Below are 21,763 nucleotides of genomic sequence, written 5' to 3' on the forward strand. Positions count from 1 at the left end.
CTGCCAAGGAACAGCCAAACTAATGGTCTCCACGTTCCCACCTTCCCAACCCAATCCCCACCTAGTGCTGGGATGGCAGGTCCACACCATCACACCTGACATTATGTGGTTACTGGGGACCCAAATCCAGTCCTCATGCTTATGCAAGAAACACTTTGCCCACTGCCTTCCCAGCCCTTCTGTTTTCTTTTGTACTGTTTTATGTTCTAGATTTGATTAAAAACATATTTCATCTCAGCTATATTTATATATGCCTGGGAGATTTTATAACATATATACATATATAATACCTTTATATAGAATTTTGCACCCATAGACTATCATGTAATGAACAACGTGTACTAAACCTCAAAAGAAGTAATGTTAAAACATTAAGGACGAAATGAAATTTCTGGATGTTCTCCAGCCAGGAGCCCAGTATCCAGGCAACCTTTTGACTTTCAGTGGTATTAAGGAGTTGGCAAGAGTACTGAAAGCCAATATAAAGTGAACAGGGTACCAGATCCCAGACTCACCTCGCCTACACTTTTCATTGAGCTGCCAATTCGGCTGGATGTTCCATGAAAACGGTCAAGATCCCAGCGAGGAATCTTGGTCACCATGTAATCCAGGCTGGGTTCGAAGCAGGCTGACGTCTTCCCAGATACAACATTTTTTATTTCTGGAAGTGGGATTCCTAGAGCAATCTTGGCAGCGATGAATGCCAGTGGGTAGCTGTAATGTGGGAGGCAGCATTAGTTTGCCCTTTCATTGTTGTTTTTATTCGAGCAATAAGAAGTGAAAACAACTCCAAACACAAATGAATCTTTCTCTAAAATTCTGGCATTGGTCTACTTCAAGGTATAAGACACGTCTGATGCCTGCTTCACATAAATATTTACGAGCCACTTATGAAATACCGTGATTCATGGTAAAACACACAGCGGTGGAGAATCCACTCTTAAGCCCTATCTGTATTGCTACAACCTCCAGCCCGCCTTCCTTCAACAAGAAATCAATAGGTTTCTCGATAAATTAGATTTTCCTTCCACTACCTGCGTTTAACGTCCACTCAGATTAGAATCTACAAAATATTCCCTGAGAGGACGCGTTCAAATCTGTATCTAAGGAGGCAGCCGGAGCTAGGGTGTGTCATAAAGGTGTCAAAGACATGAACTTCGCAAGTTGGAGCCCTGGTTCTATCCCTAAATATTTGAACTTGGGGATCTTGTAAGAACTAGCACTCTGGAAGTGTGGCTATCCTCTGGAATGCCAGTTCAAATAATTTTAGTTGACAAACTAACTCATAGAGCTATAGAATTGGATGTGAGTTGTTTAGTACAAGTCTCCGTCTAACAGACAAGGAAACTGAAGGAAATAAGTGCCATGCCCAAATCCACCAAGTCAGTGGATGAACCAAGAAATCAGGTCTTCTGACTCCCGTGTACACCACTACAACCTTGCATGGCTGGGTAGCTAGATAAAAGTACTAAAGAAATAAGTATGTTCCTCATTTAAGTGCCATATAACTTAAATGCCAGATGCTAAAAATATCACTAGAAATGAGAGGTTTTATTTACTTTCCTTCTAATTGTGCTTGCTAGCAGCTGGTAAGGGGACAGTGAATTTACTTATTTGGTTCTAACATTTACTCATGGAAAGATCCTATATTGTTTATTCTTGTGGAAGATTTTTTAAATCATTTGTTAATTACAACCTTATAGACAATTATGTATGACTTATCACATACATTTCCAAAATTTTTAAAAAATGTATGCTGAAGTGTTGAGTTAAATAAAGTATATTTTATCAACCGCTTGTATATGCAGTTGAAAACTAAAATTAAAGATCAATGTTAAAGATTAATACTCTTTAACAACATCTGCAAAGTGCAATAAAGAAGCATATTTTTACAGCCTGTTTGACCACCCAGATTTTGATTGGTTTATGATTAGCTAGCAAACAAAGTCAGTAGAAATACCATTAGTCTCAGCCTGGCAGCAAACTCATTAATAACAGTGTGTTTGGGGTTCTCTAAATGTTCTGAAACTAACATACAGGAAAGGGCGGGGTTAGATTTTATAAAAAAAGAATGGTCTTCCACCAGCAGTCAATTACTCATTTCTACCTGCAAAGACATCACAAGGGTGCTCAACCACTCTGGTCTTACCCAGTGGCCTTGGAGGCCAGGGCAGAGCTCCGGGACAGCCTGGCGTTCACCTCGATGATACAGTATTCCATCGAAGTAGGGTGAAGAGCAAACTGAATGTTGCACTCGCCCACAATACCCAAGTGGCGAACAACATTGATTGAAGTGCGTCTCAGCATCTGGAACTCCGCATTGGAGAGCGTCTGGGCGGGGGCCACAACGACTGAGTCACCTGTCGACACAAGCAGCACTCCTTATTTGCTGGCATATTTCGACAGCCAGTTTGACTGACTAAAACGGCATAAGGCATTTTAGAGTAGGCTGAAGAGTTGAGGAATGGTTTATAATTCACATTCATACGGGCGAGGTAGCGGGTATTCTCCATAACCATTGCTTGGCCAGCATGACTGTGACACTTTGCTTATAGAACACACTCCCCCAGCTTCAGCCACATTCATCTAGCTGATAAGCATACTGAACAGCTGACTAGACTCCCATCGGTCCTTTCAGCTACTCTTCCTTCATCTCAAATTGTGTCTCAAGATTTTCCTTCATAGAGTATTCACTCCTCCTTACCTAGGCTGGTTCAACTCTCTTTTCTCTCCCTTCTCATCCTCATTCTTCTCCCACATGAGGCCTTTGAATTCCCAAGCCCAGGGTCCTTATTCCCCTACCTTTTGCTTAAAACCACGTTCAGCTCCTCTTTCCTCAAGAAACCCATCCCCACCTTTGTCAGACACACAAACCTCGCATTCTCTTCATCAGTTAACATCTTGAAAGTTTTTCAACGTTCTTATCCCTCCTTGCCACATAATCCCATCCCACACAGGTTTCATAACTAAGTCGGGTTGTCTAATTTTTCTTGTGTCAACAGATCAAAACCCAAATTAAACCTTCATTCTTTTTTTTTTTTCATGTCCGTATGAATGAATATGGCTTTATTACAGTAAACACATATGACAAATTATCCCAAGCTGTAAAGTTCAAAGACGACAATGACTTCAGAATGCCGTGCTCATGAAATGCACTTAAATGTCCTAAACGTACATTCACTCACAATTGCTTAACATAGATCACTAAAGGTACCAAGCTCTGCAGTGCAAGACAGTACAGAACTAAATATGTATTTGCATCATTCAGAGTTGCCACCCACCCACAAGTAGCTAGCATCATCTCTCCCTTTAAATGTTAGTTTTATGAGGGAAATTAGATAGAATAGTATCAAGTAGGTCAATGCAAGAACATATTTTTACAAGAACTTTCTTTGTAAAGTATTAGTTCCTCTTGACCTAGTATAGGAACTAATACTTCTACAAAGAAAGCTCTTGTAAAATATGTTCTTGCATTGACCTGCTTGATACTATACCACCTAATTTTCCTCATAACCGTATATTTATCTTTTTGCTTCAATGGTAATTCTCTTTACTGTTGAATTGTTTTCCATTATCTACCTGTTTCTATGTCCATGTCCTTTTAAAGGTATGTGTCTCTAGTTCCAATTATTTCTTCTATGCTAAATGATTCCCAATGACTTTGTGTTGACTTTTCAGTTTCCGTATTCTCTTGTATCCAATTTCAGAGCACCAACTCCCTTCTCCACATTCCACCCACATCTTCAACTTAGCATTTCTAGAATGTAAATCATCCTCTTTGTCCCATAGAGCTAACTAGTTCAACTTACTAAAAACCTATTTTCATCACAGTGGAGAGTATTTTGTAAATTACTTTGTGACTAACACATCAGTGTGCTTTAAAGCTCTTCAAGCCCTATCTTTACTTTCCAACACTGTCACGGCTTCTACTCAAATTCGCTGTTCATCTGACTTTCCCCCCATTGAAATCAGAATACTGCAGAGGCCTTCTGTGAATTCCAAAGTAAAGGTGAGTCTATTGTCAATGCTATAAAATATTAGTAGAAATGTTAAGTGTTATAATCAGTCCATCAGCTAGGACTTATACAGGCTGTTATGATGATCAGAGTGTGAAGCCAAAGGCATAACTGTGATTCTAGAAAAGTCTTTGCCTACCTGTGTGAACACCCATGGCATCAACATTTTCCATGTTACAGACAGTGACACAGTTATCATCTGCATCTCGGACAACTTCATATTCTATTTCTTTCCAACCTGTCACTGACCTCTCCACCAGAATCTGGTTGGTCATAGCAAATGCCTGGAGATTGATGACAGAGATACCAAAGATTTAAGGAAATGCTCTGGTTTAAGCAAGGACACTAAGTAATGTACTCTGACCTACATCCTGGTCATCACTAAAGTCTTAAACCCCCTCTCCATTCTAACCCCCACCCCCACTGTATAGAAGGCATAGGGTGTCAGAAAATCAGTGAGACCAGGAATAGCATCCTGCAGTGAATATGCTTGATTTGGGTTATTGAGGCTTGCCATTCAAAGTGCTGATATGACATTAAATCAAACTAATTTAGGAAAAAGAGAAAATAATTGAGCAATCAGGCAGAAGGAAATGAAATTATTTCCGTAGCCAGGCTTCTGTGAAACCCAAAAATGTGATAAGTACAAATAAATGTGAAAAAATAAGCCTAAAGACTTGAGCTTTCTCTAAAATAGCTGAGGGTGCTTGGTACAGTGACACACACAATAAAAGTGTGCCAGTGTTGATGAGGAAGAGAAAGGAAATGATGATGCTTGTGAACAGTTAGCCAAGATGGCATGTGCAACTTGGGAATTAGAAGAATCATATGCAGCTATTATTATGGTTAATCACTGCCTAAGTGCTTAAATACTCTGAGTCGTATATCATACATGGCTGATTAGACAGATATGAATTAGTGTAATTACCATTTCATATTCGCTGCATCCCCACAGTATGGTAGAATGCTGAACTCAAATATGAAAGAGGCAATCTCTGACCTTAGGATATGTAGTGACTGACAGTTGAAGACAAAAATATCCCTTCATCTAGTAATATATTTGATTTTGAATGATAGTAAAATAGAAAGAATTTTCATTTTATTCCAAATTATTGGTAGGCTGTATGATGAAGTGACAACTCAATTTAAATTTTCCAGAGTGTATCTTGAACACAAGGTCTTTCAAAACGTTAGCTATCACTATAGGCTTCAGCACATGCCTCTGAAAATGTGACTCCTTTGTCACCACATCTGCCCATAATGAGGCTCTCAATGGTGTTAGGACGTTCTGGAGCTACAAATGAGTAATGATTTAGTTTGTCATTCGGGTTTTTTGCAAAAAAGAAGAAGACAATTCTGAGACGAAGGGAATAAATGTTGCATTCTAGTGAACTAGGAAAGATATTTAGATACAAGTAAAATTGGCCCCACTTCTATCAACTTCTTAGCCTCGTTTTTAAATTCTTCCAAGTCTCCAATTTTACTCCAAAGTTAAGTACCTAAATGACTTAGCACAGCATCTAGTGGCTCTAATTATAACTTCAAGTGAATAAAGAGATAAATTAGGAGGTAATGATATGATAATTAATCTCAAGGAGAAAAAAAAATAAAGGTTTTCAACAAGGAAAAGTATTCAACAACCATTGACTATTTTAACAGAATAAAAATTTTTAAATATTCCATGCCAAACTGTCTTTATATTGTAAATGGTCTATATAAAAATGGCAATTCAGAATGCTTCATTTTATGCAAAAAACATTTTACACTGAGAAATATATATTTACTGTCTCTAAGTATATTGCTAATATTAAGAATATTCATAACAGGTAATATGCTATAGTAAATTTATTTTATAACTACATAAACATATTTTGCTTTAAATAAAAAGCTCCAAAGTTCAGAATGGGAAAAGGTACCATTCATACTAAATGTATTGCCTTTCGTGTATATAATTTGGGTAACTTTATAAAACCTAAATCTAAGTTGTTGGCTTCTAAGTCTGTCACTACAAGTATTTGTATATATTTAATTGTATTTACCCGCTTTCAAATTTCAATGTCAATAATTTTAAAATCTTACTTTGTTTTAGTTCAAAAACAAGATATGAGAAGCTGTAGGTTGTGTGAAATTAAGAACCTCTCCAAATGACTGCACAATAATGATGTCATCCCCATACTGTGCAGATGTCCTAACTACAACTGTATTTCATTATTCTGAGCCCCAGTATTACCAGATATGGCTCTCTAGAAGCAGAGTACGGACAAACATCTCTGGGGCAAGGTTGTGTGTGTTTATCTCTGTTTATGTAGAACATCTTCCTTAGTCAAGATAGTTGCAGAATTGTATTTAGTGCTTCATTAATATGTTTTTGCTAGAGAACAAACTATAAGAATCCAACCCTGACTTGCATTTTTATATGTGTGCAGTCGTTGGCAAATTTCATTCGTTTTATTAAACTGGGAGGATTATACCATTTGTAGCTTGACAGCTGCACTTTAGGGAGAGAGTGTATCCTTATCAGATTTTCTCAAAATCAGAGTGTGAAAAACAAGACATTTTATTTGTTCTTCTCTTAGACAATAAAACACATTTGAGCAGTCTGAATATTTTGGAGTAGATTGTGAAATAGAGGAAGATAGAGGTGAATTAAGTATACCTCAGTCAAGTCAGGAGCCTAATGAGAAAGGACAGATAGGTAGAGTGACCACTGGGTTCCCTAAAGTCATATGGGTTGAGGATTTGTGCTTTAGCTCCCTCACAACAGCAGGGCCATTTAAGAATAGAATATTGCTGAGGAAAATACTTACCTTTGTGCCAAGGTCCACTAAGGTCTCCTTATTGGGACAGATGCCAGAGCCTAACCCACCCAGTGCATATGCAGACCTGATCATCACAGGGTAGCCAATGGTGTCTGCTGCCTTCAAGGCATCCTCCATCTGTAAACAAAGCAAGGATATTAAAGCAGAAAAACCAGTCTCTCTCTCTCTCTCTCTCTCTCTCTCTCTCTCTCTCTCTCTCTCTCTCTCTCTCTCACACACACACACACTCACACACACACACACACACACACACACACACACACACACACACCATGAGATCCCAGAAACCGAGGTTAATTAGTTGATTTGCAGAAAGGGGAATGTGTCTTATTCCCTCGTCTCCTTTTGAAAAAAACATCACTATAGAAAGTTAAGTAAAATTCTAGTGGGTGTAATTTTTTTCACTTGTTATCAGGTAAACGTCCAGTTGTTTTTTTTAAACACTATACCATGATCAAAGCAAAAATAATTATCATTTATTTTAGAATGAATGATGTACTGAACAATGATAATTTTCAGTTCGGTTTGAAAGTCTATCATTTAAAGAAAAAAAAGATGTTTTCTATTCCTGAAGCTAACGTGGCAATAAAACAGTGTGCCATTAGGAATATTATATAAAAGAAGATACTTCATTTTTCAAATTTATTCTCAGAACAGTGTCTGCAGCTTGGAAATTTTTTTAACTTACCAAATAAAACATATGGTGGCTATATTTCCCTGCCATGGAGTATTAGTACACCACCAAGGGGAATGTAATCACACCTTTGCCATATGCCTGTTTCTTATCATGGGGCAGCAAGGACATAATTGTATCCGGCAATGAAAGTATGAATGCATAGCGAGAGCTTCCCAAAGCATTAAGAAGAGCTCTCATTAGATTGTTCTTGATTGACAGCTTTGTAGTATGCCGCATACTTGGTAGCATTCTTTTCCGAGACAGAGATACCCAGTTTTAGTCATCCCAAAATTACTTGCTAAACCTTTGCCTATTTCTACAACAGAGTTGTTGTGTTTAAACAACCTCACCTCACCAAATATATGTCTGAAATCAAAAATAAAATCAGAGAAAAAAATAGACATACCACTGGTTGATGTGTGCATCAGTGTGTGTGTGTGTGTGCGCGCGCGCGCGCGCGCGCTCATGTGTGTGTGTGTGTGTGTGTGTGTGTGTGTGTGTGTGTGTGTGTCTGGTAATACCTAAAAAATAGGTATAATGTATAATGGAAAATGACTATAGAAAAAAGCAAACCCAGATCTAAACCAAAAATATACTCTCACCCAGGATGAGTCTTTTTGACTAAATTTATTTCATTCTTAAATCTTTATTTCATTCCATAAGCTCAATTTTCAGAGTATTAAGGCTTATACTCATTATGTATGGCTTATCATAAAAAGAACAGAAGGAAAAAATGTGTATGCTATCCACAGTCAGTATCGTTATTATTTTCCATTTAAGAGATCATGGGTGCTTCAGCCTCAAGCAAAGACATTCACCTCTGGGTTACTATTTTCCTTTGTGCGGAGTAAACTATCAGCATCAGTTTCTAAAACTTTAGCTCTGACTGCTGCCATGAATAATGTCTCTGTCGTACCGAAACATTTCTGAGGAAAAACTATGTGCATATAAAGATTTTTAGATATAATTGTCAGGAAAGATAAACCATTCTCCAGGCAGGCCATAACTAGTACTGGGCCTGTCTGACTAGTACTGTGCCTGTCTGATTAGTACTGTGCCTGTCTGACTAGTAGTACGCCTGTCTCCCAGGAACAAAATGCCTTACTGATTCCACTGCAAAACTGGGAGCGATCTTCTCGTTGATTTCATTCAGTTTATCTGAGAAAATCTGCCTGTCTTCTGTGGCCATAATGGACTCAACCGATGTCCCCAGGACCTTCACACCATATTCCTTGAGCACGCCTCTCTTGAATAGCTCCACTCCTATAGAATAATCAAATATAATGGATTTTTATAATCTCAAACTCTATGTCTTTTTAACAAACTATAATGTCAAACTCTGTCTTTTTAACAAACACTGAAGAGATCACTGGATGGATAGATAGATAGATAGATAGATAGATAGATAGATAGATAAATAGATAGATAGATAGATAGATAGATGATAGGCTAGGGATAGAAAAAACTGGCTCAGCAATTAAGAGCACTGGCTGCTCTTGCCCGAGGACCAGGGTTCAGTCCCAGCACCCACCTGGTAGATAACAACAACCCACAACCATAGTGCCAAGGTTATCCCGTGCCACCTCTGACCTTCTAGAGTACCAAGTACAAGTGTCCAGATACATCCATGCAGGCAAAATACCCATACACAGAAAATAAATACATCTAGAAGCACTTTGAAAATAACATTTAAAAACTGCATCCAAGAAGTCACCACAGTACAATTTACTACATGGTATTGTGGCTTTCTTTTGCTGTTTCCTTATGCACTTGGTTAAAGACTTTGTGAACACATAGAACACAACTGCTAGTTGACTACAAGCAACATGTGCCTCACGTTGATGCATAAGTTAAGCAATCCACACACGATCAGAAAAGAACTCACCGCAGTTCAGAGCTGTCTGGCCACCCATGCCCAGAATTAACCCATCAGGCCGTTCGGCCTTGATAACTTCTGTGACAAACTGGGGAGTGATGGGGAGGAAGTAGACTGCATCTGCCTGCTTCAGTCCCACCTCGTTGGTCTGCACTGATGCAATGTTTGGGTTCATCAGGACTGTTTTGACATTTTCTTCCTGGTAGAAAACAAACACATTGCGTGTCTGAACTTACAGTCTGGAGAATACAATGGCCATGACACTTAAACACAAGTATACTTAACAACTAACTGCAGTAATGATAAAAACATGTCTGCGTTTTCAGTGTAAAGAGACAAGAATGTGAATAATTCCAGCCTCTTTGCTCTGCAGATGTGCACGTTTGAAACAGTTAAAAGTTTTGGTTTTGCCCAAACTTTTACTACAATGTTCTAATGATAGCTAAGGAAGACAATTATAGTGACTTTGAAGAGAAGTATCATAAATCTAAGTTACAAAATACTAATTAGACTCATTATGGAGAGTATATTAATCCCCAGAAAGCTCGTGCCCTCTCACCTTCATGGCTTTCACAGCTTGAGATCCCGAGTAATCAAATTCACCTGCCTGACCAATGGACAGACCTCCTGATCCCAGGATAAGGACTTTGGAAACCTATAAACAATAAGAATGAGACATTACTGTCGACTCTAAGAAATAAAAATAAGGCATTTGCAATAGGACAAAGAGCCAAGCTATGCTGTCTGAGTTTATACAGTGATGTCCAAGAAAAAAGACTAACAATTCAATGCCCTTTCTGAAGTTCATGAGCATTTTTTTTCATTTAAGAAAAAGAAAGAAAGAAAGAAAGAAAGCTAATATTTGACTTAAGAATATGCAAATAGCAAATGCATCTGCTCTACACAAAAATATTTGTATGTAAATACATGTGCATATATATATCTACACATATTTTTTAAAATACAAATACATTTTTCTAAAAGTTATATAAAAGAAATGTAGAAAAGCTTTGTCATATTAACATATAAATTTGAATACATAATGATTTAGTCTTAATCTTTACTCACTTGCCTTTAGAGATAAAATAATAAAATTTTGTTTACTATATTGAATGGTAAATCATATAATTAAAATAAAAGAATTCTATCAACTACACTGATTCAGTAACCTAATGTATATATCAGGTTTACAAAGAACCACGGTTTGGGATAGGTATTGTAAGAATACCAAACTATAAACTAAAGGTAACACTACTCTGTATTAAGTTGTTCTTAATAGTCTAGGAGAGGGAAATTTTATAAGACAGCATTTTAAATGAAAATTCCTTAGTCTCTGCAACTTGACCAGGTATGAGTCTCTCTGTGTGCTAATTACCATCTGTTGAAAAAAGAAGTTTCTCTGATGCACTAATCTACAGTTATAAAAATAGGTCTTTGGGAAAAGGTTTAATACTATGTCCATTTAGCAAAATAATAATGGTAGGCTCTCCCCTAGGCCCTGTGATTTATTTAGACAAATGTTCTGTGCAGGAAATAGGAGACTAGGAACACTCAGCCCTAAATGGGATGTTCAGGGATCATTGTGCAAGAGAGACAAAAAGCCTGTAGAAGCCAGAGGCAGTGAATAACTGCAGCAAAACATAGTTTCACACACACACATCTGGGAAGTTGCCTATATGAACTCAAGATGGTGGTAACAGCATACACAAGGCCTGTGCAAGCTCAGGAGAGACAAAATTCCAAAATAGAGGGAGGAAGTGGGTATGAAGTCCCACCTTTAGTTGAGGAGCTATTGGGAACTAATTGCTGGGAGGAGAGCCAATTTTCTTTAAGGGGGCCATCACTTTCCAAAGTGTGTAACCACACAGCTAAGGATATATGAGCACCATAAATTGTATACGGTAGGCTTTAAAAAAAAAAAAAGAGGACACAAAGTTGAATAGGTAGAGAAGGAAAATGGATGTGAGAGACGTTGGGGAAAGAGTGCCTCTCTGGTTAAAATACACTATGAAATTCTCAAGAAATTTATAAAAATACTTTAAATTTTATAATAAAAACTCCAATGACTTACCAAGAATAGATAATAGAAACATAAACTGTTGGAATTCATTGTTCATAGACATTAATGTAATTTACATCATTTTCTTTAAAAAAAAGTCATCACATATTAGGGAAAATATGTGGCATCTACTGACCTCAACTCGAGATGCCACCAGTGCTGGCTTTGGTAGAACTGAGGTAATGGTGGTGCCTTTCCCCTTCTTTATTAGTGAGAAAAAGGAATCAAATAGGTACTGGAAAAAAATAGAAGCAACTAGTTAGACATTTCTGAACTCATAACGTCTCCCACGCTTGCATACTGTTGATGCTCAGTTGAGTGGGAGCTTCAGAAAGAGACCTTTGTGGGGTTTTGTTCATTTGGTTGTTTTACTCTAAATTCTTCTATGAATATTGAATATCTCCTTACTTAATTGTTTCAGTTTGAGATTTGAGTTTTGACCAATAACTGATTGTCTGCTCTTATCAAATTAGGCCACATGAATAATTCAAGGGTATTAGAGTCAACTAGTTGAAAAAAGAGTCAACTAGATGACGGTCAATTAAACAGTTAAAAAAACAAACAAACAGATCTCGCCTGTAACTTTTGGGAGTCTTCTGGGTTCTGTTCACCTCAATAAGATGAGACATTTTCTACAGTAAATAAGCACCTCGCATCCTGCCTTCTGGAAGTATCAAGTTTTTAGTTTAATCATATATCTTTCATATAAATCAAATCCTATGAACAAAACTTGAAGCTACAGCACATGCACCTCAAAGTTGAAAATACTGATATTTCTAATTTCTGTTGGCTCTAAAACATGACCCTGAAAGATTATTCTTAAACTTTACCAGTGAGCTTATTTCTGTTGCTTCACTAGGCATGACATATGTCAACAAAAGTATTCACTTTGCAATTATTTGCCAGGACCAAAAAATAAAACAGTCAGTCACAGTGCTTGGATTATACATCATAACACCATCTTTCCTAATCTGAGGCACTAAACAGTCTTACAATTAAATTTTAAGTTAAAAACTATAGTTGGCATGAATTACATGCAGACAGCAACTGTTCTTCTGTTTTGCTTTGCTTTGCTTTGCTTTGCTTTGCTCTGTTCTGCTCTGCTTTGCTTTGCTTTGCTTCAGATTTATTGTGAGTAAAAACCATACTGGTTTCGACTATTGTGAACTGATACTTCTAAGTAATAGTAAGAGAAACAGACAAACAAAAATGCCATGCAAGTGTCTAAGAAGCCACTCCAATATGACAGAGCACGGGCTGCAGGAGGGACCTCGCGCTCTCCTCCTCCTTCTGCCTGGGTGGGTGCCTTGTCTGGGAGCATCTGCTGACAGTGATGAGCAGCACTGCTCCTGAGGCCCCTGGAGGCAGGAGGAGTCACTCCAGACCTGCCAGGCTTTTCTAGGAGTCCTTGCAAGCTTTCCTTGGAAAGATGTACTTGAATACTGAACCAAGAGCTCACATTTAAAGTAAAAGAAAAATATCCAGGCTGGAAAACACTCTGCTCTAAGCATTCCTTTGGGTTCTTTTATTAAAAGTCATGTGAATCATGTGACCAAGCAGCCTTGCCTTTTCCCTCCCCCCACCCCACCCCTTTTCTTGCCCCTGCTGCTGTTTACTCTTTCTCTGTGGCTACACAACCAGTTGCCATAGGGATTTTTTTAAACTCACAGATGGGGGATTAAAATTTCATTTCAGTTATGAGATGGAAAGAGCAGGAGGGAATTCATTTGCATAGCACAACAATTGTAAATTTCAGAACTAAATATATTAGAATGATAATGCGTTTAAGCAAAAATAGCATCATAACACTGCTTTGAATTCTTTAAGGGCTTTCCCACTTTAAATCTAAGAAAAGATTAAAATTTGCTCCATGGTATTCATGGGGGAATTTAACACAAAATGCACGGTAACAAAACACACTCCTTGAGAATATTATGCACCAATTATTTTGGTTTCTTGAGTCTTCCCACATGAGAATCTCTGATTTCCCCCCCCAAATATATAGCAGACATCATGTGGCTGGCATACCTCAGTGTCTGTTGGCCCCGGGCTGACCTCTGGGTGGAACTGCACAGCGAAAAAGGGTTTGCTCTCATGCATTATCCCCTAAAGGAATAAGAAACAGGGAGAAATTTCTTCTATGACAACAAATGTCAAGTATGGCAATGTATTATTCAGGAGATAATAAAGTTCAAATAGGAAACCAAGTTAAGTGCTTAATAAAGTTTGGAAAATTCCCAGTACTATTAAATAACATGGTTGGAGATGTTAAGGATTCACCTGGATGTTTAAGAAAGAACAGGAAACACCTCAACAAAGAGGCAGCTGGATGAGGGTTCCATAATATAATAAAAGCCGAGAAATTTGGTCTATAACCTCTGGGACTTCTCTGGGATCTCTTCAAAATAAAACATAATTCCTGTGTCCAACTCTTAAATTGCTTTCCCATAGCTCTTTTTAGAGGGTCTTCCAGGGCAGAGTGAGACTCAGGAACACACCAAGGACTGGGTGCAAGCAGCCTTGTCTCAACTGACCCCTAGTTATGATGAATGTATGAAGTAGACGCTGAAGGAGGACACACGTGCCGGGTCTTAACACACAAACGAATAAAGGAAGAGAGCAATCACTTTTTAAAAGTAATAGGATGGCTGGGGAGATCATGTCATGGATGGGATCATTTCCTCAACAATCGAGAAGGCCTGAGTTCAAATTCCTATCACCTATGTAAGAGGCTCGGCATATCATTGCATCTGTTTAAAACCTCAGCATTAAGGGATGGAGCTAGGTGGTTCCTGAGAGCTTACTGGCCAGTAGCCAAGCCAAAGTTGAATGAGTTGCCCTGTCATAAAACAATAATATAAAGAACAATACAGGAAAGACCTGGATGTCTTGCTCTGGGCTCTCCATGTGCACACAAGTACACAGTTGCATTAAACACACATGCACAACACATCACAAACATGGAAAATAAGTACAAAACAGACTGTAAGAAGCCCTTAACTTCTCATGACCAATGGAAAAGGTATGTTGAGAGCACTTACCTCATTTGTTTGATCATTGACATTTACAAACAGTGGTTTCCAGCCAGCAGGAAGGGTGTTTTCCAGAGCATAGCCATGATTCTGGGCAGTAATGAAAGCCTGTCTGTTTGTGACATTCAAAACAGGTTGATTCTGTCCTCTGGAGAGAGATGGAGTGAAAGAATGGGGAAAAGGAAAAGTGAAGAGAGTGTTAACGTTACTCATAAAAATCAAATTCAGAACTTTCAAGTGCTTTAGTGAAAATCACTTTGTGAAGAGAGTCACAGATTGTTAATCCCAATAATTTCAGCCTCAAAAAAAAAAAAAACCAATTCAGGAAGCTTTGTTGAGTCTTAAGTATCAGCTCTATTAAACTTCTATAATCAGTTTTAGAGAGGCACTCATAACAAAAAGAATTACATACTGGTTTAACAGAAACACAAACAAGCCATTTATTTTAAAGGAGCTACCATATTTTAAAGCCTGAAGACAAGTCTCAGAGTGAACCAATAGATGACTGCTCAGATCAGAATCCATGTGGTTGCACTTTGTGTAGAGGGAAGGAGGGAGGGCAGCTGGCATTGAGTAGAGTAGCATTGTTGGGGACAAAGAAGTGAACCCAAGGAGCGGATGTTCCCTCAGATCTTGAGTCATTCTAGCCCCTTAAAGTGTTATCAATGTTCTTAAATTAAGCTTAAAACTGGACCAGTTTCCCTTGGAATACCATCAGATTGAATGTTATAACTTCTTCATGTCAAGAGACAGAAAAGAACTTTAAACTATAGCAAAGTTATCCTTAGAGAGGGCTGCCTCTCAGGAAATGTAATAAAAGTGGTATCAGGTGGTCAGACAACTGTGAGCTATGTAATAGGACGGCTGTCCTTTACTCTGCAGAACTGCTATGTAAATTCCCTAAGCCTTTTGTGTTTGGTTACCGGTGGTATTTCAGAGCTAGTCTGACTGCAAACAGTCCCGTAATGCCTTACCTGTTGGCCATGGGCATCTTGTAGGATTTGGCACCAGCAGCCAGGCCTGTTATTATGTTTCCGGTGCTGATTCCAAACAATGGCTCTTTGCGGTCACTCTCCAAAATCTGTATCAGGGAAGATCGTCAAAAACCCGTAAGACAAATATCGGAAAACATCGTCTCTGAAAGATCAGAAGCTAAAGCATTTCCCAAGAATGTAAAGACACAGGAGATGGGCCTCTATCGTCAGAACCCCGGAAGATGGCCTTGCCATTCAGATAAAACTAAATATAATTTAACGCTTTAAAGGCGTAAAGGTCTGATGAGTTCTGCATCTAGCATTCTGCAGTTATGAGGGGCGTTGTGGGTGAAGATTAGACTGTAGCCAGCCACTTCTAGTGGAGGAAGCCATGGCAAGGTTGCTCTGTCCCAAAGCAAGGCTACGCGCCTCTTCTAAAAGTTCTCACTTGTTTCTTCCTAAAATACCTATGCTAAAATTACCTCCATAGTCCTAATATAAGTTCTAAAAATACCTGAATAAGTAAAACACAGCCTCTTTGGAGTACAGGGTAGATGCCCTTCACACACACACACACACACACACACACACACACACACACACACACACGGCAGTTACACACAAGGCCAAGGCTCACCGCACCTTTTTCACATTCTGAATCAGTGGCTGTGCAAGAGCTGGGTTCCCAGGGCCCCCAGCAATCAAAAGTCCATCAAATTCCATCTGGGTGAAATCGTGATTCCAGGGTACCAAATGCACTTCAGCCCCTCGCTGGAAAAGAAACAAGAAACACAAGAAAAATGAACTGAGCGTTTGTTTTGCTAATGCGTGGTTTCTTCTTTTGAGGAACAAGACCCTAAAAGAAAATTTTAAAAATATATATGGTATTCAAACTACTAATCCTGAATAAAAACATTATTTGAGTGTCTCGTTGATCTTTATAAGGCATGGGTCTGCCAAATGATCAATAAGAAGGGGAAGAAGAAAGGCATTGAAGTTTTTTATCCTGAAAAAGCAGTGAGTTCTGTGCCTAAACTCCCACAACAGGACAGCGACAGCGAGGCTGTATACCACCTCAGTAGCTGCAGCACAGAGTGGCAAGCAAGACTCATCTCTGCAAATGTGCGGCCACATCTCAGACTTTCATTGTTTCCTTTTTGTTACACATGTTTTAAGTTAACTTTCCTTACTAGAATTTTCTCATCTATTTGTATTCTGTGGGGAGAAAATCAAAATGATTTTCATAAAAGTAAGCAGTAAAGGGTGTCAGGGACCTTAAAGAAGAAAACTCCAATAGTCATAGCTAGTTTACATAGTGCCAAAGGTTGCTGTGCACACTCCTGGGGAAGAAAGTCATTAGTAGCCTTCCCCAGCTACAATGCTGATTGGCTGGCATGATGTGCCCACTACTGTAATAGTGGCATTAAGATTATAGAGATAACCAACTGGTTTCTGATTGCATATGAGGCCTGTTGCACAGGAGGGATTTCATGACTGCTGCTATAAACCTTGTCAAAATCTCATGACTTGAGTGATCATAGCCCCTAGCCAGGAACTTACTGCTGTTCTTTTCTTTTCTTCTAAATTTTATTTTGTTTGATTGGCTGGTTTTACGAGACAGGGTTTCTCTGTGTAGCCTTGGCTTGCCTGGACTCACTTTGTAGACCAGGCTGGCCTCAAACTCACAGAGATCCGCCTGCCTCTGCCTCCCTGTGTGCTGGGATTACAGTTATGTGCCACTGCTCCTGGCTTATTGTTGTTGTTTTTCTCAAATAATCACAATTTCAAATATGTATGTATATATCCATAAATTTGCTACTCTCAGACTTTGGTCAGAGAAACTTCTTTTAGCAGTGGGTAGCAGTTAATGCAAAGACTCAGAACTTGTCAAAATGCCACATATGAGTAAAACTCAGTGTTCAGCTCCAGATGGGTCATGGACATCGACACAACCATCTGAGGCCCGTGGACATGTGTATAACGGGGCCAGGAAAGAATGTAAGAGCCAGTGGTTGCAAGGAGAGTTGTGAAATGCTGACTTCCGGACATGGTTCAGCCATTGCACCCATCAATCCACAGTGGCTGTAATTACCTACGTAAGACTAGCACAAGGTCAAGCTAGTCAGAATTCCAGAATGGCTGAGGGAGGGCCTCTGAAGCCCCACCTCCATTAGAGAATGGGCAGAACTGAGGGAGGAAGAGGAGCTCTCCTCTGGTCTAGCAGCAGGTAGCCACGCCCCCAAAGGACAGAAAGGCACTTGCGTGCACATACGCACTACAAATTGGATGGAAGTAGTTATTAAAAGCAAAAATGCAATAAAATGAAAAAAGGACATGAAGCAGAAGAAGGAGAGGGAAACAAGAGGCAGTTGAAAAAGGGGTTAGTGGAGGGCGAATCAGACCAGCGGACACTGTATGAATATGTAGAATGTTCCAAGAGCAAAAATATTACTTAAAAAGAAAAATCATAGACAAAGAGAAATGGAGAGTAGATGGAGTATAAAGAAAATTCCAGCAAAAAAAAAAGTATTTAATTATTTGGTACCTTTGAAAGTTCCTCCTAGTGTTCCTTGAGGTGAGGGTTTGAAGATTTATTTGGAAGGTTTTCTCAAAAAAACCATAGATGGGATGGAGAAATGACACCACAAGACACCCCAGTACAGTGTACAACAGTTACCTCAGTAGACAACTAGAGTGTAAGATCCTTAAGGGACCTGGAGCTAGCACTGAGTACTCAGATGTGACCCACGCCTGGGGCCAGGGACCTTCGTGCTGACTCTGTGGTCAGTGGCTGTAGAGCGTTCTAGGGAAAGAAAGTTCTATGAACTTTCTCGCAGCAAACAGGCTCTGCCCAACTAGAGCAGCCCCCACTCATAGAGAGCTATAATTCCTGCAACTTAAAAACTGAACAATGTGAATTAAGATGGCAAATACGGGAGCGGAATGGGGAAAGGCCCTCTGTGCGTCCGCTACTAGAGGCGCATGATGACTTTTGCTAATAAAATTGATACCCTAAAGTCATAATTGGAAAACTGATGATAGTCTCTGATCATGGGAAGATGAACTGAAGAATTCCCCCTGTCTTCACACTAATTTGATGTTATGCAAGTATGTGCAATTGTGTGGATGTATGTCTGTAGAGGTTTGGAGTGAATATGTGTGCGCATGCGAGAAAGAGACAGAGACAGAGCGATAGAGAGACAGGGAAACTGGAAGTGGGAGACTTACAAAGAGAAGCTCTAGCAAAATAATACTTAATAAAACACTGCTCTAATGTAGTTAAACTCTCCTTAAGGATTTCAAGGTTCAATTTTAATTAGTTTTCTAAAAGTTCACATAAACCTCCATAGAAGTCTTATAATATCAGGACATAATCCTTGCAAAGATATGGTTCATAATGAATATCGTCCAACAGAGACACTATCGGACCGACTCTGGCTTTCTCCCATTTCTGAACTTGAATGGAAGTGAATGTGGACTATCTCAGAGCAAGTGATGAGAACAGTCAATCAGGCTCAGAAGAACAGCATAGCATATGCTCGCTATCGTGAGTGTGTGTGTGTTTGTGTGTGTGTGTGCTGGAATAAGTGTGAGTAGAGGTTGGAAAGCTAGAAAGAGTCCAATGAGGAGAAAACAGGAGGCTTTGAAGAGAGGGAGCTGGACGGAGCTAGGATATGTGTGGTTTAAAAGTGAAAAGGGCACAGGGAGGAAGGGGGCAGCGAAAAGTAACTGATTGCTAACTAAAAAGACAAAATAAATATGTTAAAAACAATAGCAAATGATAAGAAGGGTTATGGTTTTCCATGGGTTTTGGTTCTTGGGGATTTTTTTTTTGAAGACATGGTTGCCTGTATCCTTAATTTGAACAGGGATATGTGTGTTGCCTGGTGGACCAAAGGCAGCATGAAGACAGGAGACCCTTGGCATATTCCCACACAAGCCTTCTTTCTCCTAAACAAAGGGAATCCAACAATACCCCAGCACTACAAGCCCCAGCATCTAAAGGGAAGGAATCACTTACCTTAACTAGCAGACGGATGACATTGTTTTTTATCCCGCAGTCCACAGCTACCACTTTTGTGGGGTTTCCTTTGCCAAACACCTTGACATCCTGACATTAAAAAAAAAAAAAAAAAAAAGGCAGACATTGAGAGGTGATTCCCAATGCTAAGCACCAGGCCTGGACAGTAAATTCACTGAAGGTGTTTTGTGCTTAGATGGGTAACAGATTGATTGTTAAGTAGTAGGGAGTGACTGGCAGTTAAAAATCAATTTGTAAGAAAAGCACAGCAGATACCACAGACTGTATCTTTTTTATGAGAAAAAAAATAGTACTTGGCTGTTCTATGAAAGCTGTTCATTACAATGATAAGAGAGATCTTTAAGAAGTTGGCTGCTTTCGTAGTTAACCACCTTCCCTATGTTTTGCCTCGTTAGCAATGAAAGTTTCGAATATTGTGGCCTGATTCAGCAGGAGGCAGAACGAGGTAATAGATACGTCCATGCCTTAAATGCCACTCAGTCGTCGAATTGCGGTGCACATCAGATTGTGTGGCACGGAGTCACTGTGTGTTAGGATTACGGAGGGAGCCTGAACGGGTAAAAATCAATAAGTCATAAGGATTCCCAGCTAGCATAGACCACCTGGTCCTTTCTGATTACCATATAGCCGTTTGCATTTAAATGGTAGGTTTCATAAGAAAGATCCCAGAGCATATTATAATCATTATCTACATCTTAAGTACTGCTTGGAGGCAGATCGATTTTCACAGGCATTTACCCAGGAAGCAGTTCTCCAGTCATAAAAGAAAAAAAAAAAAAAAAGAACAAAAGAGAGAGCAGGAAGAAGCCTAGAGCATTTGGTGGCCACACTGGTCCTGGCTTCAAGAGTCAACCAGAATCCTCTGAATTTAGAATGACTCTGTGGCTTGCCAGAGGGATCAGATGAAAGACGCAACCTGAATATTTGAAAGAACGTTTGCTTTAACTGAGATGTCTAGCCCTCCACAAAGTCTATATGTAACTTGCATTCATAATCCTCAAAGTGTGCTTGAGGAAAGGACGTAAAAAGGGCGCTGGCCATCTCCTTTCCCCTTCTGTGGCATGCTGGAGAGGAAACACCTGAGTCTGGGGAATTGCTGCTGACCTGAACCGTTAATGCCACAGGTAAAGTCTCTTGTTGGATAATTTGTAAAAGTACGTGTTTATTCTCAATCTTGGGCTTCTGTTATAAAGCACAACGATGTTACCATCTAGTTGTTGCTACGTCAAATTGCAAGAAGATGACAATAAATTAAATGATCAGCATTTCCAAGGCATATGACCAAACAAAGCTCACAAAATTTATATAACTTCCTGATATGAACACACATTTTTATCACAGCTGAAATGACATTATTCAATTACAAAGGCATTAACAGAACCAGCTGTTGTCACTGTGGTTTTCCCCTTGATTTGACATGGATACAAATATAGAGCTGGAGAGACAACTCAGTAAACAAAGTAGCTGCTGCTGTAAACACCTGAAGAACTGGGTTCGCTATCTGGACCCCTAAGTAAAAGTGAAAGGAGCGAACGAGCTCTACAAAGTTGTCTTCTGACCTCCACACACACAAGCATCACACACACATATGCATGCAATAATAACAAATAGCAAAAATAATAAGATTTAAGCTTAAAAAGATGATAGATGATAGGTAGATAGACGGATAGATAGATAGATAGATAGATAGATAGATAGACAGACAGACAGACTCATTTATATTCTTCTCCACCTAAACATGTTTTCCATCATCATTGGAATTGGTATAAAGACACTCTGAGTATCAAAACCTACAGATGCCGAAACCACCTTTCTAAAATCATGTGGTGCTTTCATGGAACTTGCACACTTTAAGTGATCTCTGGCTTACTTACAGTAACTAATAAAAGATACATTTCATGTAAATAGCTATTGCACTACACTATATTCGTAGGAAAATGGCAAAGAGAAAAAAGGTAAACATTTAGAACATGACAACATTTTCATTAGTTTTGACTCATATTTGCTTAGAAACCTAGATATGGAGCCTGCATATATAGAGAGAGCCAATTGTCTATTCTTTCCATATCAAATGGGATTCTGAATATTAATGTATCATATAGTGTTTTCAACTGACCACAGAATTTTTAAGGTGAATTTCTCTAAGCCAGTGTTCCTCACCTTTGGAGAAATTACATGATTTTATTTTCAAGTTACTTGATCCTTTATCCACCTACAATTTGCTCTGAAAGCACGCTGAATGAATTTCCCATAGTTCCCAGTACTGCTC

The 21,763-nt window shown here is 39.1% G+C and overlaps 1 protein-coding gene across 1 annotated transcript in view; it reads right to left on the reverse strand.

Moving 5' to 3' along the window:
- Positions 1-21,763, reverse strand: part of CPS1 (carbamoyl-phosphate synthase 1) — a 111,658-nt gene that overhangs the window by 63,586 nt on the left and 26,309 nt on the right. The window contains exons 7-19 of the mRNA XM_084778981.1: positions 19,474-19,563; positions 16,095-16,223; positions 15,453-15,559; positions 14,488-14,626; positions 13,475-13,552; positions 11,583-11,681; positions 9,947-10,042; positions 9,397-9,586; positions 8,617-8,774; positions 6,824-6,952; positions 4,156-4,300; positions 2,150-2,360; positions 516-714 (exon numbers count right to left, since the gene is read on the reverse strand). Coding sequence (XP_084635107.1) covers positions 516-714; positions 2,150-2,360; positions 4,156-4,300; positions 6,824-6,952; positions 8,617-8,774; positions 9,397-9,586; positions 9,947-10,042; positions 11,583-11,681; positions 13,475-13,552; positions 14,488-14,626; positions 15,453-15,559; positions 16,095-16,223; positions 19,474-19,563 — 1,770 coding nt within the window. The remainder of the gene's footprint in view (positions 1-515; positions 715-2,149; positions 2,361-4,155; positions 4,301-6,823; positions 6,953-8,616; positions 8,775-9,396; positions 9,587-9,946; positions 10,043-11,582; positions 11,682-13,474; positions 13,553-14,487; positions 14,627-15,452; positions 15,560-16,094; positions 16,224-19,473; positions 19,564-21,763) is intronic.

The sequence above is a fragment of the Acomys minous genome (genome assembly GCF_964271855.1).
Source record: "Acomys minous genome assembly, chromosome: 4".
Classification (NCBI taxonomy): Eukaryota; Metazoa; Chordata; class Mammalia; order Rodentia; family Muridae; genus Acomys; species Acomys minous.